Source organism: Condylura cristata, unplaced genomic scaffold (genome assembly GCF_000260355.1).
Source record: "Condylura cristata isolate star-nosed mole 26May11 unplaced genomic scaffold, ConCri1.0 scaffold00015, whole genome shotgun sequence".
Classification (NCBI taxonomy): domain Eukaryota; kingdom Metazoa; phylum Chordata; class Mammalia; order Eulipotyphla; family Talpidae; genus Condylura; species Condylura cristata.
Genome location: NW_004567116.1, coordinates 33410036 through 33434393, shown reverse-complemented (window position 1 = coordinate 33434393; position 24358 = coordinate 33410036). Strand labels below are relative to the sequence as shown.

The window sequence follows — 24358 nt, the reverse complement described above, 5'->3', positions numbered from 1 at the left end:
TGTCAGTTTTGGGCAGTGTTAGCTTTCCAAGAAAGAATCCATTTCCTTAAGGAAATGTTGATGTGTAATCTTATGATGAAGATTCTTATAGACTTAGTCTAAAAGGTTGAGACTGCTAAAATGACGTTTCCTATCTAAAATACACAGACTTGAACAGCATATCCCCACCCACCCTAGTTTCTGTGATGTTGTTTATCTCAGAGTAGTTTTCAAAATTCCCCACAGTCCATGAAGTAGTACTCCAGAACTATTGTGGCTAACACTGAATCATTATCTACTCTCCAACACTCCAGTAGCTATGATGCCAAGAGTGCCCACTTGGCATCTTGGATGTAGAATAATACTGAACTTTAAGATCCCCCTCAAAAAAAAAATTTAGTTCAATAAAGTTTCCCAACTCCTACTCTCATTGTGCAGTCTTTGGTAATACATGATGGTCATCAGAAGACTTGAATTATAGTTTCAGTTTTCATAAGAAATATGTCAAATCCCCTATACAATTCCTATTTTATCCTATTCTGCATTACTAGCAAAATAAGCAAATAGAAATAAGTCTTTATTTCCTCAAGTATTACATATATTATATTTATACGATATCAATAACCCAACTCTAGCAAATTTTCCCAGGTTAGAGAAAAATATTAATAATCAGAATATTGAATGTGCCTTCCAAATGTATAAATTAGAATCACTGAATCTTCATTTACATATGAGGAAAGCATCAGTTCTATAAACTTACTCATTTTCAAAAAGCCAATGAGAATTTTAAAAGAATTCCTTTATAGAAAAATCACTGTGAATATTAGAAACTTAGATGTTTACCTATCTGTAGAATTTCTAAAGTTGCTTTAGGAGTCTTTTAAAAGCCAACTATAAAAATTAAAGCCTTTTAAAGGTGTCTTTATATTAGAGGTGAAAATGTGCATCTGAATTTCAAGAGAATATATTCTTATTCAATAAAAGATTTTTTAAATACTAATGCATCCATGAAATAAATCTTAAGCAGTACATTTGCTTCTTCAATACAATTTATTCTCATTATAATTTAAAGTGCATTTACTAAGTGCCTCAGAAATATCACACTGAAAGTAATAGAGCACCCATAAACTTAAGAAGAGAATAATCTTACCTAGTTATAGTGAGTCTGCTTTTCTTCCCATTACACATACTTGTTTTCCTGTGGTTCTTATTGCCAAACTATCTTCAAGATGTGGCTAAAACTTGAGTCTACATTTGGCATCAGGCTAAGTCTGTGAATCTGTAAACATAGGAAACTAACTGCAATTTAGTGTAGTCTGTTGAAGGGTCCTTTCTGGACGGTCAATGATGAATCTGAAAACACTGGGCTATATTCATGGGTAAAGAAACTATTATCCCACCTAAGTGGCAGCTACAGTTTTCTAACAGAGAAAAAGAAAAATCAACCAAGAGAAAGAATCAACAGCAAGAATAGGACAAGGAATACATACACACTGGAGTGAACAGTAAGGCTCCTCCTGAGTCCAAGCTCTTATTTTTTATTTTTAAAAGTCTGATAAAAATGTACTCAATTACATTTTAAACAGCAATATTTAATGAACATTGTCCATAAGGCTGTATTTTAAGTTCATGTGTAAAAGTAACAAAAGCTTCATCACTCAGTCTCTCGTCAATGAGAAAGGAAGAAAACCTTACTAGAAATAACAATAAATAATTTCACACAAAAGGCCAGATGACATAAGAATAGTATATTAATCAATATATTTCTTTTGTATTTACAATAAATCCATTTGTTAATACTGTGATAGAAAAAATAATGAATCAGTCCACAATATGTAGTAGAAACAGGCATTGAGGATGATCATACCTCCACAATAAAAACATACAAGGATTTTTTTCCCACAGCTTAAGTACTTTTCAACATGACAGTCTTGGGTGAAGGCAAAACTGACAAGAGTATTTTACTTTAGATCAGCTATGTCCTAAAATCAAGGAATCAAGAGTACCATTAAGCAAGTAGCTGTCTAGTTTCTCCAGGACTATTTAAATATAGTAGTTACCATGTCAAAAGTTAATTTAACTTTAAGTTACAGAAAGTAGAAATACTAAATCAGGAAGCTGCGTTAATCAAAAGCAGCCTGAAACAAAAAGCCATCAACAGAAATGAAACAAGGCATTCTTATAAGAGTATCATGCATAAAAAGGATAATTATGTAGTACATACTTTAATGACCAAACAAATAATGAGGTAAATTTTAAAGTCACTGAAACAAATAAACTATGACCACCTGAAGTGTAATGGTGCCATTGCTTCTGTTTCAAAATATAAAGTAATATAATCTACCATCTAATAACATCTAATGTTTACTTCCTTGACCCTCTTTTGAGATTGTAAAGGGAAAATGTGTAACAAAATATTAACTGAATATAACTTATCAACACCAACTATCTTGCAATTGTCATTTTGTATATGCACAGGGAATATTGTAAAATATTGTAAAAAATATTGTAAAAACTAGAAAAATGATTAGACTGGTCAGAACTTTAAATTTCAGACTAATCCATGATAATTCAGAACAGAAAAAAGCAAAATAAAATTCACAAAATAAATATAACTTGATATCCTTTCCAAATTCAAAACCAACTAAGATGTAACTTTTAAACAAATCCACTACCTCCAGGCTAAAAAGGTGTAAATCTCTTTTGAGCTTGTTTTTAAGTTTATGCTATGAAAAAAAGTTTATGCCAGAATTGCAATGCACTTTTTAAAAAAAATCCAGAACCTTTTATTTTTATATATCTACGTTAGTTATTAGTAAGGGGTAAAAATAGATATATATATTAAATTTACAAGTCCAGGCTAAGTAAGTATAGCCAGTTCAAGAAATATATTGAATCTGCTTAGGTCAAGAATTTCTTGCTACTTTGCTACTAGTTATATATAGCTACCTTTGGAATAGTATTTAAAAGATACTTTTCATAACTACTGACAGCATTTTCCATAGTATACCAATTTCCACTTTTACTTTCTTCTCTCTTTTGTCAATTAAATGCATTATTTTAACTGTCTGGTAGGTAATTTTGTTTTACAAATTCCTTGTTTCAATTACTGAACAGGGGACTTTAACACATAAACCTGCCAATCCTGAGATGATAATGGTGATGTTATTTAGAGGAAAACTAAAACCCAGATGATTTTTCATTCAAATTTCTGCTTTAGCTTTTTCTGGAAGATAGCTGGCAGAATAGAAAGAAGAGCCAAAATCATTAGGACAAATACTGAGTTCCAGGAAACAGCTTCCCCTGCTGTTGTAAGCTGGTAGAGTGTTGTTCCTGCCTTTATTGCTACAAATGAAGGAGGTGCAACACCTAAAATAAAAATAAAACAACATTCAGCAAAAGTTCATTGGTTGTTTTTTTAAAACATAAAAATGGGGCCCTCCCTGGTGGCGCAGTGGGTTAAACCACAGCACTAAGAAGCTTAAGCCACTTCCGCATGAATTAGATTCCCGCCTGCCCCGGAGGTGATCCACATGGTGTGGCAGACCTCTCCTGACCCGCCCACTGCTCCCCTCAGCAGTGTACTTTGTTAATCTGCCTGTTCTGCTCCCCACTCTGTCTCTGGTGAATCCTCTCACCCTCCGCATCTCTGGCCTGTATCCCAGTACTGTATGAATGAATAAATAAATCTTTAAAAAAAAATAAAACAAAACATAAAAATGTTCTGTGCTTATAAAGTATCTTATAAGAAAAAGCAATTCCATTTGGGAACATTTTAGTATAATTTAAAACCCCTCAAATTTAACATATAAAAAATTCAAGTTTTACAATCACTTCTTAAGGAAAATACATGAGAAAAACCAAGAAAAGTTTCCAGAAAATAATTTTATAATATTTACCATCAGTCTTAAAAAAAAAAAATGCTCTAATCCAGCAACTTCAATCTTAGGAAATACTGTATATGAGCATTTAATTGCAAGGGTGTTCAAAGCAATAATAAAAACTTGGAGATAACCTACACATTCAAAAGTAAGAGTGAATTAATTATCATTTATCCTTGATATAATAAACTGAAAATATATTCAGAAGTAGATATAAGTAAATAAAATATAAGTTAAAAAGAACAATTTATATAAGAGTATACATGGGTTAGTCAAATTTCACAAAAATCCAGAACAATCTGAAAAAATTATGTTAGCCAAAGCTGAAGTTAATAAGATCTCTAGGCATTTTACCTACATGTAAAAATGATAATTAAAATACTGTTGAGTCCGGGCCCTCCCTGGTGGCGCAGCGGGTTAAAGCACTGCACTGAGAAGCTAAAGCCACTTCCACATGAGTTCGATTCCCACCTGCCCGGGAGGTGACCACATGGCGTGGCAGACCTCTCCTGACCTGCCCGCTGCTCCCCTCAGCAGTGTACTTCGTTGATCTGACTGTTCTGTTCCCCACTCTGTCTCTGGTGAAGCCTCTCACCGCCCCTGAGCCTCTGGCCTGTACCCCAGTTCTGTATGTACAAATAAATAAATCTTGCATCTTTACCCATACTAAGGAACCATTAGAGGTCACAAAATATATATATCATCTTTATGTCAGTGACTGATTTCAAAAGTAGGTGTCAGCCCCTTGTGGGCAAGAACTTTTTCTTCATCTTTGCTTTCTTATGCTTTTTGGCAATGCCTATAATTAAATGTTGATTTCAACAAAATGAAAAATAGAATATTGAAGTTCAATATTCACCACTTGATTAAAAGGCAAAGAGAAAATTATTTAAAAGATACACTGATATTTTTTTCTCTCCACTGTGAGAATGGAGCTAAAAAGCACTACTTAATCCTGTATGATTTAAACAATCTAGGCAGTTTTTGTTCTTTTAGACTGCCTGCCTATGTCTATGTAGACATCTCTCTCTCCCTTTTTTCCCCTTTCCTCATAAACTAGCCATGTGCTGATGAAAGGGGATAAAATATATCCAGATAACTTTCTAAAAGAATTAACACAAAAATATTTCTATCAACACAATCCATCAAACATTTCAGAGCATCTATTTATATAGGCCAGGCTTCCTGCCCATAAGTTCTATATGGTGCTGGCAGGCCTGCATAAAGCATGAAATCTAGCCCAACTACATATTAAGTATGTACACAATGAGTCCAAGCTTGAACCAGAAGCCTTACCTAGAAAAGTGCCAATGAAAAAAACTTTCAGTGGCACATTTATAACAGGAGATGTAATATTAATAAACCAATTAGGCAGAAATGGTGTTATCCTCAAAAATATAATGTAGTTAATGAGATGTTCTCTATGACGTTCAACCTGTGATTTGGGGGGGAAAAAAAAGGCTCAAGATAAGGCCAATCTTGATAAGTTATTTCACATAAAATACCTTATTTCAAATCCTCACCCTTAATAATTCAGTTTGATCCAACAAAATGACCAAAAATGTAACTTGAAACAATGATCCACTTATCAGTTGCTCATTAAAGAATTAAATGAAATGGGCTTTTAAAAATTGTGCTTATATTACACTAAACATGGTTTTATATCAATCTAGATAATAGTAATCTCAGCAATAATATTTTAACAGCAAAATTAAACTTATGACTAGAAATAAGATACACAGCAAATAACCACTTTTAAAGACTTGAACTTCCTATAATTTAAAGGACTAGTATAGCACATCAGTAAAACCAGTCTTCAATCAAAGAAAATTTCAGATAATGATTATTTCCTTTAAATAAGCCCAATTATGAATAGCAAAACAATTGTTTCAAAGAAAAATTCACATGTAAAACAATTTTAATACTCAGTACACATGTGATCAAGTGACAAGAACACTAAACTAGAGGTCTAGAGATCTAAGATTCTAGATCTTGATCTACAAGTAAATGACAGTGATTTGGGGCCAAGTGCTTAATTCCTTATTAATTTCCTAATCTGTAAAACAAATGGGTAACACAGGATGATTTCTAAAATTTCTATGAGATTTCAAGTTGTTTATTCTGAGTCTTTTATAAAAATAGGCTTTCCTTAGGAATAGGATGTTAAAAGAGTTTTCAGTGTGGTGGTGCTTAGATTTATCACTGCTACTCTGTGCAAAGATCCTAACTAAAGGTAAGAGTTTTTCCGACTTATGAATATGTACTGAAGGAATTAGCTGATAAAAGTTTTCCAGTGACCCACACACAGCAGCATGTATTTAGGTGTCTAAGTACGTCAGTGTCTTTATAGCGATATATTAACTTCTCTGTTGATTGAACTAAGAATGGAGAACTAAAATTACTGGTACAGGCACAAAAGATTTTTATCTGAAACTACTAACATTCATTTTTTTGCCTACCATTTGATTTTATTTGGTCAAAAAAACATTTTCTTTCAAGTCTTGAGTCAGTTAATTCATAAAAGGGACTATATACAATGACATCCCAATTAGTCAAATAGTTACATTAAATAATTTAAAAAATAAGTGTTTACCTGTTGTGACCATTTTACTGCTTTCTCTGTTAAGTATTTGTATACAACTGGCCTCCCAACTAAATAGGAGAGCATGTAGCAGAATGAGGCACCAAGTCCCGAACACTAGAAAAGAAAAAGAACCCATTAGCATTTTGTACCTTTCCATCTTATTTACATGTACATATTCACCTAAGAAAAGCTCAACTCCTTTACTTCTTTTAGAGAGTGGGGAGGACACTCTGCATGACACCTCTAACAAGAACACATTTGTTCTAGTCCTTTTTCAAACCAAACCATAACTATGAAGAGACCAGCTTAAAAAAAGACTTGTGATAATGGCCCTCTCTGGTGGAACAATAGTTAGGACACAGCACTGCAAGCTAGCTGCAGCCACTTTACTACTAGTTCAATCCCTGCCCCAGAGTGATCCAGTGCAGCAGACCTCTCCTGTTTCACCCACTGCTCCTTTTAGCAGTGTACTCCTTTGATGTGCCTGTTCTGCTCCCCACTCTGTCTCTGCTCCTCTCACCACCTTGCACTTCTGGCCTATACACCAGTTCTGTAAGCATAAATAAATAAATCTTTAAAAAAAAAGAGACTTGTGATAAAAGTTAATGACTATCTAAATAGTTAATATTAATCTTCAGCCTAAGGACATTTATTTTTTTCAATTGCTATGCTTGAAAACACTGGGACTTAACTCATTATGTTCACAATAAGAAGGAAAGGCTAAAATAGAGCCAGTAAATACAGTGAAGTTTGAGTCCCATTAGAGAGAAAACACTAAACTATATAACACCTCTTATTGAGGAACCTAACATACTATTTTAACATTAAAAGCCTTTTAAATCTAATTAGTTTATGCATACAAAGACCAATGGGACTAGGGTAGCATCATAAGCTTCATCACTCTATTTAAACTTTTTTTCTAGTTTTCCAGTTACATTTTATATACTTACCAAACAGACAAGAAATAAGGCTAGTGGAAAGGGATAAAGAAACCCTGAGAGTATGCTGAGAAATATGGAGCCCGGAATAGCAAATGTCTGCAAGCTGTTAACTTCTAAGTTAAGGATTAAAACAACAAAATGGAATTTTTAAAAGGCAAATTCAACATTTCAAAGAAAAAGTTTAATAAATACAGATGTTATGATTATGTCCATAGATCAGTATTTAAAAATAAATTATACCCGGGCCCTCCCTGGTGGCGCAGCGGGTTAAAGCACAGCACTGAGAAACTAAAGCCACTTCCGCATGAGTTCGATTCCCGCCTGCCCCGGAGGCGACCACATGGCGTGGCAGACCTCTCCTGACCCGCCCGCTGCTCCCCTCAGCAGTGTACTTCGTCGATCTGCCTGTTCTGCTCCCCGCTCTGTCTCTGGTGAACCCTCTCACCCTCTGCATCTCTGGCCTGTACCCCAGTTCTGTACGAATAAATAAATAAAAAAAAAATCTTAAAAAAAAAAAAATAAAATAAATTATACCCAAGGTATAATTTTGCTATCTCAAAACATTCAGTTCTCCCTCTCCTTTTAGCCTTTAATTGCTGCTTCCCTTATTTTAATTTCAACCTCTTCCTTCTTCCTCTTTGGTCTGCCTCTGTCAACTTGCTCTCTCAAAGGTTCTTCCTCCACAAAAATAACTCAGATGCCTATAAACTAAAAAACATCTAGGCTGTTCCTTGACCAAAGTTTCTACCCAGCTGCTGCTTGCTTGGATAACACTTGTTATTTTCTGTTTGTTTTACAGCAGTCTTCTGAATGAGTAAGTGTTGCTTTAGATTTGTAAGATTCCCTTTTTTTAAAATTTTGATTTATTGGATTTTGTAATAATGTAAAATATTTACTTGCTTCTACTTCCAATCTACACAACAGAGTGTATTTAGAAACATTTCTCTTTCACAACTATTTCATTTCTCTTCCCACAGGCAAACATTTTTACTGACTTTTTAAAGATTTCCATTGTTTTTTGTTTAAAAAAATAACAAGATATGAGTATGTGCATGAGTGTACTCATAGCCTATCCTTCTCAGACAAAACACAGCAACTTATTTGTACTATTCTATGTCTTGATCTTTTCACCTACTATATTATGAAGGTAATGCCTTAAAGCTAAAAATACCAAGCCAAAGATACCCTCCAAGAACAAGACTGGCATAATATTGACAATTGCTTATGCTGGGTAATAACTACATAGGAATTCATTTTATGACTCCATTACTGAGGATGTAAATGTAGCAACAAATGCTGTTCTACATTTGTTCCCTCTAGAGTGCCTATGTTTTCAATTTTCTATATTAAAAGATATCTTCAAAAGTCACTGCAACATTTTAGGCATAGAAAAACAAAGAGATGACACTGATACTTTTACTTTTAATGACTTCACAGCTCATAGTCCTCAATGACTAACCAATACTAAATAAACACTGAATTCCTTAGCTTGGTCTACTATCTGGCCAGCCTATTTTCTTCAACTTATTTCTCAGCCTTCCTTTCTCACACCCTAACCTCCAATTCAACTAACTACTGATCACTGTTGAAACCTGCCCTGTGTTTGTGAATGCTGTTCTACATTTGTTCTCTCTAGAATGATTGTATCATATCTCTATCCAAAATTCTCCATTATTGAGGATGTAAGTAGGTATTTAGTTGTTCTGTGTTGAATAGTGAAATATACTTTTTTTACTAAGTATCTAACATACAATTAGTACTTCTTTAAAAAAGAAACAAAAGAGAATAAAGAGACAATATTAAGATCTAGTTAAATGAATGAATGCTCAGTTTAAAATAAGTAATGTTTAAAGTAATTTTTATACATGAGTTTGAATTTAGGTACTACCGATGAATGTGTAAGTACTGCACTGTTGAGCACACTGACCACTAGTCACATACGTCTATGGAGACAATGAAACATATCTCAACAGTGCAGTACTTACACATTCATCGGTAGTACCTAAATTACAAATTGAGATGTGCTGAAAGTATAAAATAAACCCAAATACAAAAACTGAGCATGAAAAAAATAATGTAACATACCTCAATCATTTTATATTGGTTACATATTAAAAGAAATATTTTCATATACTTATGCAAATAAAATCCATTATTAAAATTAACTTCAGGTGTCTTTATATATTCTCATGTGCCTGCTAAAATTTTTTAAATTACACATGACTCATTATATTTCTTTTGAGAATATTTAATTGGGGAAATTATTTTAATTGATGGATAAAATACAGAAATGCAAAAATAACCCACTAGCCTAACACTCAGGTTTTTATGTAAAAGTGACAAAATGGAATAGGAAAAGGCAGGCTTTAAGAAACTTGCCTTTTCTTAAAACCTGCCTTAAAAATGTAAATATGGGCCCTGCCTGGTGGTGCAGAGGGTTAAAGCACAGCACAAAGAAGCTTAAACCACTTTCACATGAGTTTGATTAGACTCTGCCTGCCCCGAGGTGATCCACATGGCGTGGCAGACCTCTCCTGGCCCACCCACTGCTCCCCTCAGCAGTGCACTTCGTCGATCTGCCTGTTCTGTACCCCACTCGGTCTCTAGTCAATCCTCTCACCCTCCGCATCTCTGGCCTGTACCCCAGTTCTGTACAAATAAATAAATAAATCTTTAAAAAAAAATAAATATAATTAAATTGCTTTACTAACAATTGCCCCCAAATGACTTGTTAAAAAAGGTAGATTCATAAAGACTAAGTATCTACGCAGAGCAATTACTTATAAAAATCGGGGTGCACACACACATGCACACACACCAGAAATAAAATATAACATTTCTATAATGCAAAGAAAACCATACTAAGAATTATTTTAAAAATTCCATATTGGCAGCTGACCCCTCCTGTCTCACCCACTGCTCCTCTAAGCAGTATATTTCAATAAATCCACCTCTTCTACTCTCAAAAAAAAAAAAAAAATTCCTACATCTGAATCAACTTAGGGTTTTTACAAAGAAAATCAGTAAATGGAAGAAAAACGATGAATAAAGATTTAAAATATATTAACACCTAGAACAAATACTAAAACATGTTTAGTATTTTATTAGTATTACATAGCAGAACTTTCAAAACCTTTTTCTTAAAGCTAGAAAACATTTTTTCAGGTAAAGGATACAAAATATATGTAGCAAAATAAGCTAAAAGTACTTGTACATAAAAGGTGTCCTTATATTTGGATAAAACTTTTCCTAGAGCCTTGGCATCATCCATATCTCTTGGGACCTTCATATTCACTCTTTCTTCTCTAAAGAAACATAATTAAAGTGAAAAATTTTAAAGCAGAAATTTGCCAATATAATTATCATAGTCAAGTTCAAAACAAAGTTTTACCCAAAATGATTAGACTGCCTGGTCTGTAACAGTTTCAAATTACATAAACATACAAATATCAAGTTCAAAAGTACACAATTATTTATTTTTTAATGCTTTAATATAATTTCATGAAAACTGTAATCTATATGAAATATCAGGATGACTCCAACTAAAGGTTAAAAGCATTTGCTCCAACTTTAGTTTAAATTTTTAATTAAGAAATGAAACAATGATGTCAGCATATTTAAAATATACTTAATGTCATTTTGGTTATCCTCACAACAAGCTAAAATTCTTTATTAACTACAACTAAAATTAAGTAAAAATTACAATGACTTTTCAGTTTATACCATTTCTGGAATAGCCCAGCTCAAACTTTAGATAAAAACCTGAACATCACTTTTACTTTACATTTAGTACTTTATTTAGAACGAATTGAGTTCTTTCCAAAAACCTCAAATAGGGCTCTCCCTGGTGGTGCAATGGGTTAAAGCACTGCATTATGAAACTGTCCAAAGCCATTGCAGCACAAGTTCGATCCCCAATCAGGGAGATGAACCACATGGCGTGGCATAGATCTCTCCTGACCTGACCACTGTGACCCTCAGCAGTGTATTTCAGCAAATCTGCCTGTTCTGCTCCCCACTCTGTCTCTGGTGAATTTTCTCACCCACATCTCCGGCCTGTACCCCAGTTCTGAAAGCATAAATAAATCAATCTTTTAAAAAAAACCTCAAATAATCATCTTTGTGTTTATGTGCATTGTGCCTATTTGTTTACTTGATAAGTTACTGACCTTGCAAACAATAATGAAATGCTAATCAATTCTTATATTCTATAAAAATAGCTGGTAGAGACATTCTGTGGGGGCGGAGTGGGGAATGGGATCAAAAACGGGGGGAAGGGAGGGAAATGCACGGGACTATGGTGGTGGCACAGGGGTGATTTGGTGATGGGAAACCCGCGGGGATTACAATCGAGATGGAAAAAAAAAATGTGCAAAATGATGTAAAAATAAACTTTGTAATAAAAAAAATAAAATAAAATAAAAATAGCTGGTAAAATAAAATGGACTTTCTCATTTATAAACTTAAGGACAAAAACATTCTGTATAGGGTGCGAATACATGACACACAGAGAAAGAAAAAGAATACAAGAAGATTATAATAGCACATTATTTTATACAAGTGATATTATAATGCTTAAGAGCATATTGGGGACAAAGATAATCTTAACCTGCAGGCTATATTCTTTCTCTTAAACAAAACATGAAGTGATCAAAAATTCAAGCACACTAATATTAACATAACAATATAACATACTATATTCTCAAGGGCATTACACTGGTATAAGATATCAAAAACTTAAATAGAAATTTACCCATAAATTTTCAAGCATAAGGAACTGTTGAATGAAAGCATAATGAAAGGAGATTGGAGGAAACAAGAGGAACTCCCTGAAATCATATTTCAATTATGCATCATCATACCAGGTTGGGTCCTGGTTGAAAGTCTAATTACATTTTAGTAGGACTTAATGTAATCTATGATTATATAGGGTTGGTATCCATTGATCGTCTGCCCTCTTAAAATATGTTTTAGATTTACAAGCTCCTCTCTAAAATTAAAAAAAAAAATCTGAAAACCAAAAATCCTTTATAATTTGTTAGCAAAAGCTGATCCACACTTTATATAACATTTTATGATACCAGGTTTCTTTGCAAAATGTTAACATATTTGAGTATGGGAGGCTGCCCCAGACCCTGTGAAGATACCACAGTATTTATTCCATGTTACCATTCCATGGAATTTTCCATGGAAAAATTTTAAATTCCAAAATATATGTCACTCTTAAGGTTTGGCTAGGAAATTGTGGACTTGTACTAGACAAAAAAAAACTTCTAGGGGGCCTCCCTGGTGGCGCAGCGGGTTAAAGCACAGCACTGAGAATCTAAAGCCGCTTCTGCATGAGTTCGAGTCCTGCTTCCCCCGGAGGTGACCACATGGCGTGGCAGACCTCTCCTGACCCGCCCGCTGCTCCCCTCAGCAGTGTACTTCGTCGATCTGACTGTTCTGCTCCCCACTCTGTCTCTGGTGAAGCCTCTCACCGCCCCTGAGCCTCTGGCCTGTACCCCAGTTCTGTATGCAAAAATAAATAAATCTTTAAAAAAAAAACTTCTATCAGTGAAGTCTACTTTACAGTGAAAAGAACCATTCAGATGATATAATTTTCACTGAAAAAGTAATAGGGAAAGGCCCTCTCTGGTGGCACAACATGTTACAGAGCAGCACTATGAAGCTCCCCACAGCCACTTCAGCTCAAGTTCAAACCAAGATCCCAGGCCGAGGAGGTGATCCACGTAGCACAGCAGACCTTTCCTGTCCCACCCATTGTTCCCCTCAGCAGTGTCTTTCAGTAGAACTGCCTGTTCTGCTCCCCACTCTGTCTCTGGTGAATCATCTCACCCGCTACACCTCTGGCCTGTACCCCAGTTCTGTATGCATAAATAAAAAACTCTTAAAAAGAAAAGAGGGAAAAAGCCAGGAGATAAGTAATATAGTACAGGAGGAAATGGATGAGTAAGATGCAAATAAAAATTGTCAAGGAAAAGCAGTAGGGAAAAAAATGGGATGGAAAAGAGGGGAAGTGGCAGAGAGCCTCAGCTTTTTCAAACTACAGGTCAACATATATCATGGACTATAAAATAAATTTACTCGGTCACTCCTAGCATTAAAAAGTAAAAAAATAAGGGCCCTCCCTGGTGACACAACAAGCTAAATAAAGCTCAGCATTATGAAGCTAGCCACAGCTACTCCAGTGGGAGTTCCATCCCCGGCCAGGGAGATGACCCACACCCACATGGCGTGGCAGACCTCTCCTGACCTGCCCACCGCTCCCCTCAGCAGTTTATTTCAGTCCATCTGCCTGTTCTGCTCCCTACTCTTGTCTCTGGTGTATCTTTTCTCACCCTGCACCTCTGGCCTGTACCCCAGTTCTTGTATGAATAAATAAAAAATAATCCTTTAAAAAAATAATAAACAAAAATTTAGAAAACATCAGCAACCACCACCCATTCCATGAATCTGTTTTAATATACATATGCAAGTGAAGGAGTAGAGGGGGAGGGGTGGCACATACATGCAAGATCATGATGTCAAAATTATCTCTTAATGTAATTGTGTTTTGTTTTTTAATTTTGAAAGTCATTAGAAACAAGAGGCATTAATTAGGAGCATGCTAGAAAAGCCTATATAAAAAAATCATATATGGAAAGAAATATTCAAATAACAATGCCAACAGACTTGTTTATAAAGCCATGAGAGTCCATATACAATTACTAAGACAGTTCTGTTGTTCAATATAGTTTAAAGTTTAATTCACTTTGTCTCAATAAACTTCTAAGCGTTTTCAGTTTCTTTCAATATACTTACTCACTAAGCTGAGGAAAATTCTTATATACCAAAAACATAACAAAAGCTGCAGATAAGAAAATGGACACCAATATAAGAAGTGACGTTCTTGCTGACCCAGCTTCAGCACAGGCTTTTTCTGAAAGACAAAGAAAAGCTGTAATTAAAATTAAGATAGTATTCCAAACCACAAAATAATTTCCTTAAAGATTTACCTCCTCGAAATACTGTTCACATCTTTTCTCAAGACACTATATTTATTTGTGCATACAGAACTGGGGTACAGGCCAGAGGTTCAGGGGCGGTGAGAGGCTTCACCAGAGACAGAGTGGGGAACAGAACAGGCAGATCGACAAAGTACACTGCTGAGGGGAGCAGCGGGCGGGTCAGGAGAGGTCTGCCACGCCATGTGGTCACCTCCGGGGCAGGCGGGAATCAAACTCATGCGGAAGCGGCTTTAGATTCTCAGTGCTGGGCTTTAACCCGCTGCGCCACCAGGGAGGGCCTATTTGATGTTTATTAACTGGGCATATTACTTTTGGACAATATATCCATTTTAGAAGAATGAAGAAACGGAACACCAGGATCTGTAGCACTGATTTGTTGATAAGCCAAAGCCGGGGGGGGGGGGGGGAGAGGAGGGAGCGGGGCATTTCTCAAATACAATCACAGACTTCAATTTTACAAATCTGTATTGGGAGCTGACAGCATAGACAGAATGGTCTCTTAAGGAAAATGAGGTAATTTGCCAATTACTTAAACTGTGGTAAGAACCAAGAGATTCACTAATGTAACTTAGTGATACTATACTTTATCTTTACAACAAGGGCTTCAGAATATAGGTGAATGGTGGCCCTCCCTGGTGGCGCAGCGGGTTAAAGCGCAGCACAGAATATAGGTGAATGAAAAATATCTTGGGTAACTCTATCTGTGATCCAAGTATGGGAGAATTTGTTTGCACTCCTGGCAAGGTAAACTTGCTGTTATCTTAAAAGGTATATGCAAGACAAAGATAAAGAATGAGATCCAAGAAACAGATGCAGAAGAATTAACTAGGGTCATTTTACCAGGAAGCAGGGTATAATGAAGAGGCCAAAATTACTTAATAGTATTCACTGGGAAATAGGTAAGTATGGGGGGCTAAACTTTTGTTGCCTACATTTACCATTATCACATGTATGTACTGACATCATTGAAGAGACTAAAAAGTTAGATGTGTACTATAGTTACAATTTATTACTTTTAGTTCTCTGAGAATGGATTTCCCACTACGCCCCTTCCCTAATTACTATCTATGTAGCTTTCAAAAAGTATCCTAAACAAAAGTATAGAACTGCCTGCTGTTTATTTTATAAATTTGTCAAATCCTCCTTTATGAATGTAAATATTCATATCAGACAAATGGCACTGTGTGCTCTACTAACTCTCCCCTTCTCTGGGAAAAAGCACTTTTCCTAAGCTTCCCACTCCCATTCCCCTTCACCAAGGATCTTACCACATGCACCATATTCTTAGGGTGTGATTCTAACACTCTATCCCCCAAACATAGAAGCTGTTGACTTGCCCAAGGTTGGATACCTGATCTAGGCAGAAACTGGTTTTGCCCAAGTTTTTGAAAATTTTAATGAAAAGAGAGGGGAGAGGAAGGCAAGAAAGGAGGAAAGTAAGGAGGGAGAGAGGAAAAAGATAAAAAAGAGAGACATGGTTGTCAGAGGTCGTGGATATTCAGACTGAAAAAACAGTGAAGACCAATCGATAACATGACAAGATGAAAACACTGTAAGAGGGGAAGATAGAATAGAAATCCAAAGAGCAGAAATGGAGATATATTTGTTGATTTCTAGCTTTCCACTTGCTCTGAAGCTTGGTTATATTTCATTTTTTTGCTCATGGATGTCAATCAGATTATCTCTTATAACAACCTCCTTTCATTTGTGCATGTTTAAACTGATTTTTATTCCTTTTTACCAAAAAGTCTTAACTAAATACTAAATAAAGTCATTTTATTCATACCTTGTCTCATTACAGCAGGGACAAATAACTAAGACTTCACTAAATTCTACGATGAACATTGAACAAACTGAAGCCATCTAAGTTCCTTATTACTCAGTGTGTTCTGTAACTACATAAAACAGCATCACCAGGAGTTTGTTAGAAAAACTTATCAGGTCACACCTCAAGACTACTAAATTGGATCTGCATTTTAAGATACCCAGGTGATGTGCACATACATTAGGCTTATGAGGCAACAACATGGCCCATTTTGTTTCGTAGGAAATCAAATAGGCCAAAGAAGGAGCTTGTACCATCTATTTTAAAAAACACTAAACTAGGTTCTCCCCAGTAGCACAAGGGTAACGTTAAAAGCTTAGCACTATGAAGCTATCTGCAACCAATGTGGAATGAGTTCCAGTTCAAGCCCCAGCCTAGGAGCTGACCCACCTGGCACAGCAGACCTCTCCTATTCTTGCTGGCTGCTCCCTTCAGCAGTGTATTTCAGTAGATCTCCAGTTCTGTACCCTACTCTGTCTCTGGTGAATCCTCTCACCCACATCCCACACACCTCTGGCCTGTACCCCTGTTCTTGTATGCATAAATAAATAAACCTTTATAAAAATCCTAAACTACTAAAAATCCAAAGCCCTTTTTAACACAATCAAAACTCATCATATCTGTGGAAACACAGATTGTTTAATGTTCTGATATATTAAATATAAATTATTCTAACCTGTTCATTATAATAGGCTTTCAAACAGACAATATCAGATCTATCAACTTCGATAATGTGAACACTAAAGTTAATTTTTTTTCTAATTTTCTTTTTTTTTTAAAGATTAATTTTATTCATGCATACAACAGCTGGGGAATAGGCAAGAGGTACAGGGTTGAAGAGGATTTACCAGCGATAGAGTGGGAGTGATAGAGTGGGGACAGAATAAGCAGGTCTACTGAAATATACTGCTGAGGGGAGCAGAGGTAAGATAGGAGAGGTCTGCTGGGCCATGTCAGTTAGCAACCTGGCTTGGGATCAAACTCATGCCACAGAGGCTGATGATAGCTTGATAACACTGAGACTTAACCCCTTACGCCACATGGAGGCCCAAAATTTTTTTCTAATTTTTTGTATCTAAACAAGTCACTCACTAATCAGCCTAATCTTCCAATTACTTAGTCCCTATCATTTTTACTGTATTTCTTTTTAATCTCAAAAAGGATTTTACTTAAAAATAAAGTTACAACTACAAACTTAATGGCTAACTTTTCTTGCAGGAAGGAATGGAATCTTAAAATGATACAAAACCAATTCAACCAAAAATGTAGTTACAAGGCGAAAATTTTTCAGACTTTACTAACTAAATACTCTACTGAGAAGGAAATATTGGTAATATATAAAGTGAATTTCTTAAGTTAGTTTTCTATGAAATCACATCAAAGACATATTTTTTTTCAAAGCAAATACCTATTAACATGTCAGTAGTCTATGTAATTTTTCCAGAAATTTACTATGTCATAAAGGTATGCTATTAGGTCTACCTGGAATTAACTTGCCCAACATTCATTTTTCACTTCCCTGCTAGTGTCAAGTCCAGAGAACAAAAGGCTAATACAAATAATTTAATATTGGGGACCTCCCTGGTGGCACAAGTTAAAGCACAGCACCTCAAATGATGGCTGCCGCTTAAGTGCGAGTTCGACCCCTGATCCCAGAGGTAACCCACATGGCTCAGCAGACCACTCCTGACCCACCCACTGCTCCTCTCAGCAGTGTTCTTCGTCAATCTGCCTTTTCCGCTCTCCACTCTGCCTCTGGTGAATCCTCTCACCACCCTTGTACCTCAGCTCTGTATGCATAAATAAATAAATCTTTAAAAAATAATAATAGTAATTTAAATATGAGCATCTTTCAAATCCTTCACATTCATAAATAATTTTGTTCTTTCATGTCTTGTTTTCCTATAGTTGTGTGTGTAAATAAAAGGATAAATAACTGACTTTCACTCTTCCTTGGAACTTCTTTTTAGGACTTCTCTGCTCCTAAGAAGCTATTACCATTAACTAGACTCCCAAGGAACCATACAAAGAAGCTTTGATTGATATAAGGGAAGTAAGATTACTGGGCTGGAGTGATGAAAGCAAGAGCCACAGAACAGGTAGAAATTTACTGAAGATTAATAGAGCTTAGCCTTTTAAAAAAAAAATTTATTTATTTATTTATGCATACAGATCTGGGGTATAGGCCAGAGGTGCAGAGGTGGTGAGAGGATTCATCAGAGACAGAGTGGGGAGCAGAGCAGGCAGACTCATGAAGTACACTGCTAAAGGGAACAGCGGGCAGGTCAGGAGAGATCTGCCACGCCACGTGGGTCACTTCCTTGGCTGGGGATCAAACTCGTGTTGAAGCAGCTATATCTAGCTTCATAGTGCTGCACTTTAACCCAATGAGCCACCAGGGAGGGGCAAGAGTTTAATCTGCATGCACTGTGGCTAAAGATTTCAACTGGTATTACAGTTCTCTTAAATTAAAAATTAAAGACATTAGGCATGCTAGCTCTAAAATTAAACTATAATGATTTTCTTCCCACCATGGGAAGAAAATTATCAAAGATTATCAAACAACATAGCAACTACAAAATAACAACTATCCTGAGTATTCCTTGAGTATACCTCTCTCTGATTGCTATTTGTTGTCTTACTGTTAGATGATGAAATATATAGACACTTGAACAAAATTAACCTCCAGGTATGAATAGATACCTATTTTCTTCACTTTCTAAAATTAGGCAAACTTTTGCAAGTACTGTTTCCAACAGTAAAAGAAGACTACAACTGGTAAGAAATATAACAAGTGACATTTAATTTTGAAGTTCTTCCTCCCTTCATGCAAAAGAGTATATGACACTTATAGTTCAACAATTCTTCTTGAGTAGTTTTAACAAACCCAGAGATTAGTATGTAATTCATCTAGAGTTCTAAACAGAGGTAAAAGGTAAAACTTTGTTTTAATGATTCTACATCTAAATGTTTAGCATATATAATATGCATTCACAATATGCTTTCTGCTGGGTTGCATTACACACAAGTGTAATTTAGAATTCAGAGCTACCTACATTAGTCCTTTATACATTCATTAACATCTAAATCTTCCATCACACTCACTCCCAGTCCAAATTATCCCATTATCTGCTTTTCCAATCTCCTCCCTGGCTAAAGGTACTGTTAAGAGAAAATCAGCTCATCATGTGCCTTTGGCCTATAAACTGATTTGCTTTTCTAGCTTTGATTAAGATTATCACTGGCAAACAATACCTTTACAGCATACTCCAAAAGGACTATTTCAAGTCTCTTTCAGCATTTAAATTTATCTTCCCCTACTTTTTGTGAGCTCCCCATTCTCTACCTCAAGATTATAATCCCAGGCCCTCCCTGGTGGAACAATGGGTAAGGAATAAGGACGCAGCACTGCAAGGTAGCTGCAGCCACTTCAGTACAAGCTCAAGATCCCTCAACCCGGAGGTGATCCACATGGTGTGGCAGACCTCTCCTGAGCTGCCCACTGCTCCCCTCCGCAGTGTACTTTGTCCATCTGCCTGTTCTGCTCCCCACTCTGTTTCTAGTGAATCCTCTCATCACTCCTGCATCTCTAGCTTGTACCCCATTTCTGTGTGTATAAATAAATAGATCTTAAACAACAACAAAAAAGATTATGATCCTGGGCCCTCCCTGGTGGTACTACAGGCTGAAGCGCAGCGCTCTGAAGCTATGCTATCCTATCCTATCCTAACTGCAGGTGCTGCAACCCGTTCCATCCCCAGCCAGGGAGGTAACTCACGTGGTACAAGACCTTTCCTGTCCTGCCAGCCAGCTGCTCCCCATAGCACTGTATTTCAGTAGATCTGCCTGTTCTGTTCCTCACTCTGTTTCTGGTGAATGCTCTCCCCCAGCCCCCACCCTATGGCCTGTATCCCAGTTCTTGCATGAAATACCAGAAACAATATTACCAGAAACAGAGTAGGGAGCAGAGTAGGCAGATCTATTCTGAGATACACTGCTGAGGGGAGCAGCAGGCAGGACAGGAGAGGTCTGGCACCATGTGATTCACCTCCCTGGCCAGGGATGGAACCTGCTGCAGCAGCTATGGGTAATTTAGCTTCAAAGCATTGCGCTTCAACCTGTTGTACCACCAGAGAGCACCAAGTACAAATTTAAAATAAAATACAAAGGATTAACTATTAAAAACTCACACACACACAAAGCATGTTTGTAGAAAGCAGGAGAAACAGCACTAGCACTTTTGCTAAAAAGCTCAATTTTCTGAGGTTACAGCTATAACACTGCTATCATTAAATGCACACACCCTAAATCACTACCACCTAAACATTTCAGGCTCTTACCTATTCAAAAGACTGAGACCAAGTTTATGGCAAATATTGTCATAGTTCTAAAAGAGGCAGCACTTTTGCTAAAAAGCTCAATTTTCTGAGGTTACAGCTATAACACTGCTATCATTAAATGCACACACCCTAAATCACTACCACCTAAACATTTCAGGCTCTTACCTATTCAAAAGACTGAGACCAAGTTTATGGCAAATATTGTCATAGTTCTAAAAGAGGCATCATCCACTTAGATGCTCCCTAAGGGATAAGCATTTGATTTTAGATAGTCTTATTCTTATCACAGTAAATATCTAGAGTTTTATTGGTAATACTAAGGAAAGAGTCTTGAAATTAACAAGGAAGGGCTTGGCTTACCTGGACCCTAAGAGAATTCAATCTCAGTAAGGTTGACATAAAGTAAATAAACCATGATAAAAAAGAAATCCAATCATTAAGCTACTGATTCCAGTAAATCTCACTTATTTCTCAGGGTTTATATATATATATATATATATATATATATATATATAGGAACCAATATAATTCCTTTCAGCAAAGTGTCTCAATTGTGTGTTCTACTGCTGAAAAGCAAAACACATATTTGTGTTGCAGCTGGCATTAACATATTTCCCTAATAACATTACTTTATGTCCAGCTGCCTATGTGTTAGTTTCCAGTTATCAGTAATCACACTCCCTTCTTCTCAGACAATACTTTGCTTATAGTAGATGCTCAAAGAGTATCTGCTAAATGAGATTAGCAAGGCAAGATGTAGAATAAATATCTAAGAGGGACTTACTGTCCAAGTTTGACCAATGAAATAAAGTAAAAGCAATAAAACCAACTTCATGACAATGTCAAACATGTGGGCTGCATTCCATAGTAAGCATAATTAGCAATATTATGACCTGATACACAAAAAAATCTATACACCTGAAAAAATTTTCAAAGAATGCTTAGCCCCTACAACCGTCAAAACGTTGGGGGCCGGGGGGGTGGGGGGGGGGGAGAAGGAAGCCCTGAACTAACTCCATAAACACAGGTTTTATGGATCCTACTCCCACTTTAGACCAAAGAGATCCAGGACACCAAGAACTACATATCCCATAATGGCAGGATTTATCACAGACATGTGGATCTGGGGTGTCTCAGCTTTTTGCCGATTTTCACATGCTATTACAGTTTCAGCTCAGCAAAACTGGTAGGACACACTGACCAATTTATCTTCCTCACTTTCCCCCTGAGTTATTCATTTCCTCATTTCCTCTTCTTTGTAAATAAAGCCTTTATTAACCTTTTTGTGTTGGCCTGCAGTTAAGTCTTATTATAAGTACCTCTTAAGCACATGGATGAGGGTTGCCAAATCAGGTAACTCATATCACATCAGGGTTGCCCTGTAACAAAAACACTCCTCTATTTGTTACTCTTTAAAAAATGGTTCATCATTACCCATTCATACCACTCATAAGGGTAATGAACTATATATACATGGTAAAAAAAAATAAAGTCCTACCAATTCTTTTTAACCAAAATGTGGCATTTCTATGTTTACCCTGAAGCTTTTTTCAAGGTAAACAACACAAATGAAAATAAAATACCCTGGTCAAAGCACTCTTGTACACACATTAGGTGAAGTGCATGATGGTTTCATCTCTTGACTTGTCTCTCATCCTTCCTCATCAAACAAAAATAAAAATCCCAGCATTTTACTATTGCTAAGTAATTACTAATGAAATCACATAACCAGCTGATTACCACCAATCAGTAAAACAAACCCTACCATCTGAACCTACAAAATCTTTTGCCAAATGAGATAACTATTAACACTAATAAAAGAGTGAGACAGAGAAAAAGAGGGAAAGGAAAATCCTCAGAACTATTAATAAGTAGGACTGATAAAAACTTCCTTTGCATTGCAGTTTAAAAAGCTTTCTACATACTGTGATACCATATTGACCTCCACCAGCCTTATCTCTTTCTAAGGCCTAACGGAAATCATCCACTCCTGACTGACACACACAAAAGGCTTACACTAATCAGGCCTACTGTTTCCCCTGCCAGGAATCCTCTTCCCTTCCCTCCACTTACCAAAATCTTTCACATCCCTTCCCCGGATCTTCCCATAAATTATAGTCCATAAAGGACACTTGACAACATCCAAAAAACTGTGTTGAAAATGCTGTTCTAATGATAAGTAATTTTTCTAAAAGTACTTTGGAAGTTTCAAGGTTTTATTTTCTGAAGAAATTTAGGCTTAAAAAAAAATGACAGTAATAAAATTACTGCTATCCAAACCAAGTGACAATCTTTAGCAATGCCCTACCTGGAAAACACATTTTTATAAAGCCTTTGGACTTCCTGTGACTTTCAGGAGCACCATCTTCAAAGCACTGTTCCTTAAATTTAGGGTGGATTTGTAGTTTGATCATTCATTTTTAGCTTTTTGAAAAATTATTTACCTCTACTGTTAATAGAACTATAATTTACACCAAATTAGATAGGAGACATTTCAAATTACTCAAAATAAATACTATTTTGCTATATGTTAAGTTTTTTAATGTACTTTAAATTTGATTAAAAGCGTTTCACCTGAATGTTAAGCATACTATCACCATATATACATATACAAAAAAAGTAAATGTATATGTTAAAGTTTAGAATGCATTATTGTTGACTGGTTACAACATTGCCAGACATTCTTAAATGAGGCTCCCTCCTCAATGGTGGTGAAACACATCAGTGCCAATAAACTACAAATAATTTAATGGGATTTGTTAAAAGCTCTTCACGTTTACAGCATGAGCTTAATAATTCAAAGAGCTTAATAATTCCAACTGCTGAAAAGCAATAAAAACCTCTGAATATGAAATAAAAATATTAGTTTCTAACTGTGCTTCCCCCCACCCTCCTTAATATTTAAAACCCTGGGAAATATCAGGGTAGAGTAATGGAGAAAAAGCTGTATAACTATATACGATCTTAGAATAGTAATAGCTTCACATGAATTATTTCATTTAACTCATGCACTCATCTGCGTAGATTTTATTATTACTACTATTATCATCGCTCCATGGTACAGTTTGCCACTGCGCTTTTGAAAGATAACAAGTCCAAAGTCATAAGTAATAGAGCAGGGACTTTAAGTTTCCTTACTGTAAAAAGTAAACCAACAAGTGCAAAAGCTCCTTCCAGCTTTGTCTAGCTTCAATATTATCAACCTTATAATTTCCTCCGGTGTCAACAAGCTAATGTCATTCTTCTTTTAATTGAATCAACTAGAAAAATATTTACGACGCACCTACTCGGTGTCCGACCTTGCGTGAGCAGCAGCCCAAACACAGGTCTCCCAATCTCAGTTCTGGCCTCTGGGTGCCAGCATCTCTCTTCTCCCCGCCCCCACCCCGTAAGTCTCCAGGATGGGCTGGGGTCCTTCACCCTTTCAAGCCCTTCCCGGAACACTCTCGCCACTGGGCCAGTTCCAGCTCTGGTTCCTGGGCCCACTCACCCTTTAAGTGGTCTCCGCTGTCTGGTACCGTAGGACCCGATGCCCTGTCCCCCGGTGGGGTCGTATGGAGTGCCCCCGTTTGCGAGCGCTCGGTGACTCTGCCTTTCGCCATGGCTGCTGCAGAAAAAAATGAGAGATCAGGTGACGCTGCGCCCCCTTAACTCTGCCGCAGGCCTCTTACAACACCGGGGGCCAAAGCCTCAGACACTTCCGGAGCGACCACCTCACCTGAGACGACCTCAGCCGCGCGAGCTCAGCGACGCTCGACTGAAACCTACAGCTCCCACTGGAACTATGCTCCGCCCCGT

The 24358-nt window shown here is 36.5% G+C and overlaps 1 protein-coding gene across 2 annotated transcripts; it reads right to left on the bottom strand.

The window, feature by feature from the left end:
* Positions 1 to 1496: 1496 nt before the first annotated feature.
* On the bottom strand, positions 1497 to 24358 carry TMEM41B (transmembrane protein 41B). Of its 2 annotated transcripts, XM_004683059.2 has the most exons (8): positions 24279 to 24358; positions 24051 to 24167; positions 14190 to 14307; positions 10562 to 10690; positions 7395 to 7488; positions 6454 to 6558; positions 5157 to 5295; positions 1497 to 3348 (listed from the first exon to the last, which is right to left on the bottom strand). In XM_004683059.2, exons 2-8 carry the CDS (start codon positions 24160 to 24162, stop codon positions 3179 to 3181), a joined length of 867 nt encoding a protein of 288 aa, XP_004683116.1. In that variant the 5' UTR covers positions 24163 to 24167; positions 24279 to 24358; the 3' UTR covers positions 1497 to 3178. The 2 variants fall into 2 exon arrangements, with proteins under 2 accessions (XP_004683116.1, XP_012580517.1); XM_012725063.1 differs by lacking the exons at positions 1497 to 3348; positions 5157 to 5295; positions 6454 to 6558 and having other exon boundaries at positions 7426 to 7495.

What these genes read in the sequence shown, in the direction of transcription:
- TMEM41B (XM_004683059.2), bottom strand. Translation starts at nt 24,162, where the DNA reads ATGGCGAAAGGCAGAGTCACCGAGCGCTCGCAAACGGGGGCACTCCAT. An exon ending in CAGCGGAGACCACTTAAAGG is followed by an intron (nt 14,308 to 24,050) that starts GTGAGTGGGCCC and finishes TTTGTCTTTCAG; the next exon opens with AAAAAGCCTGTGCTGAAGCT. An exon ending in CAGTAAAATGGTCACAACAG is followed by an intron (nt 5,296 to 6,453) that starts GTAAACACTTAT and finishes CCCAAATCACAG; the next exon opens with GTTGAACGTCATAGAGAACA.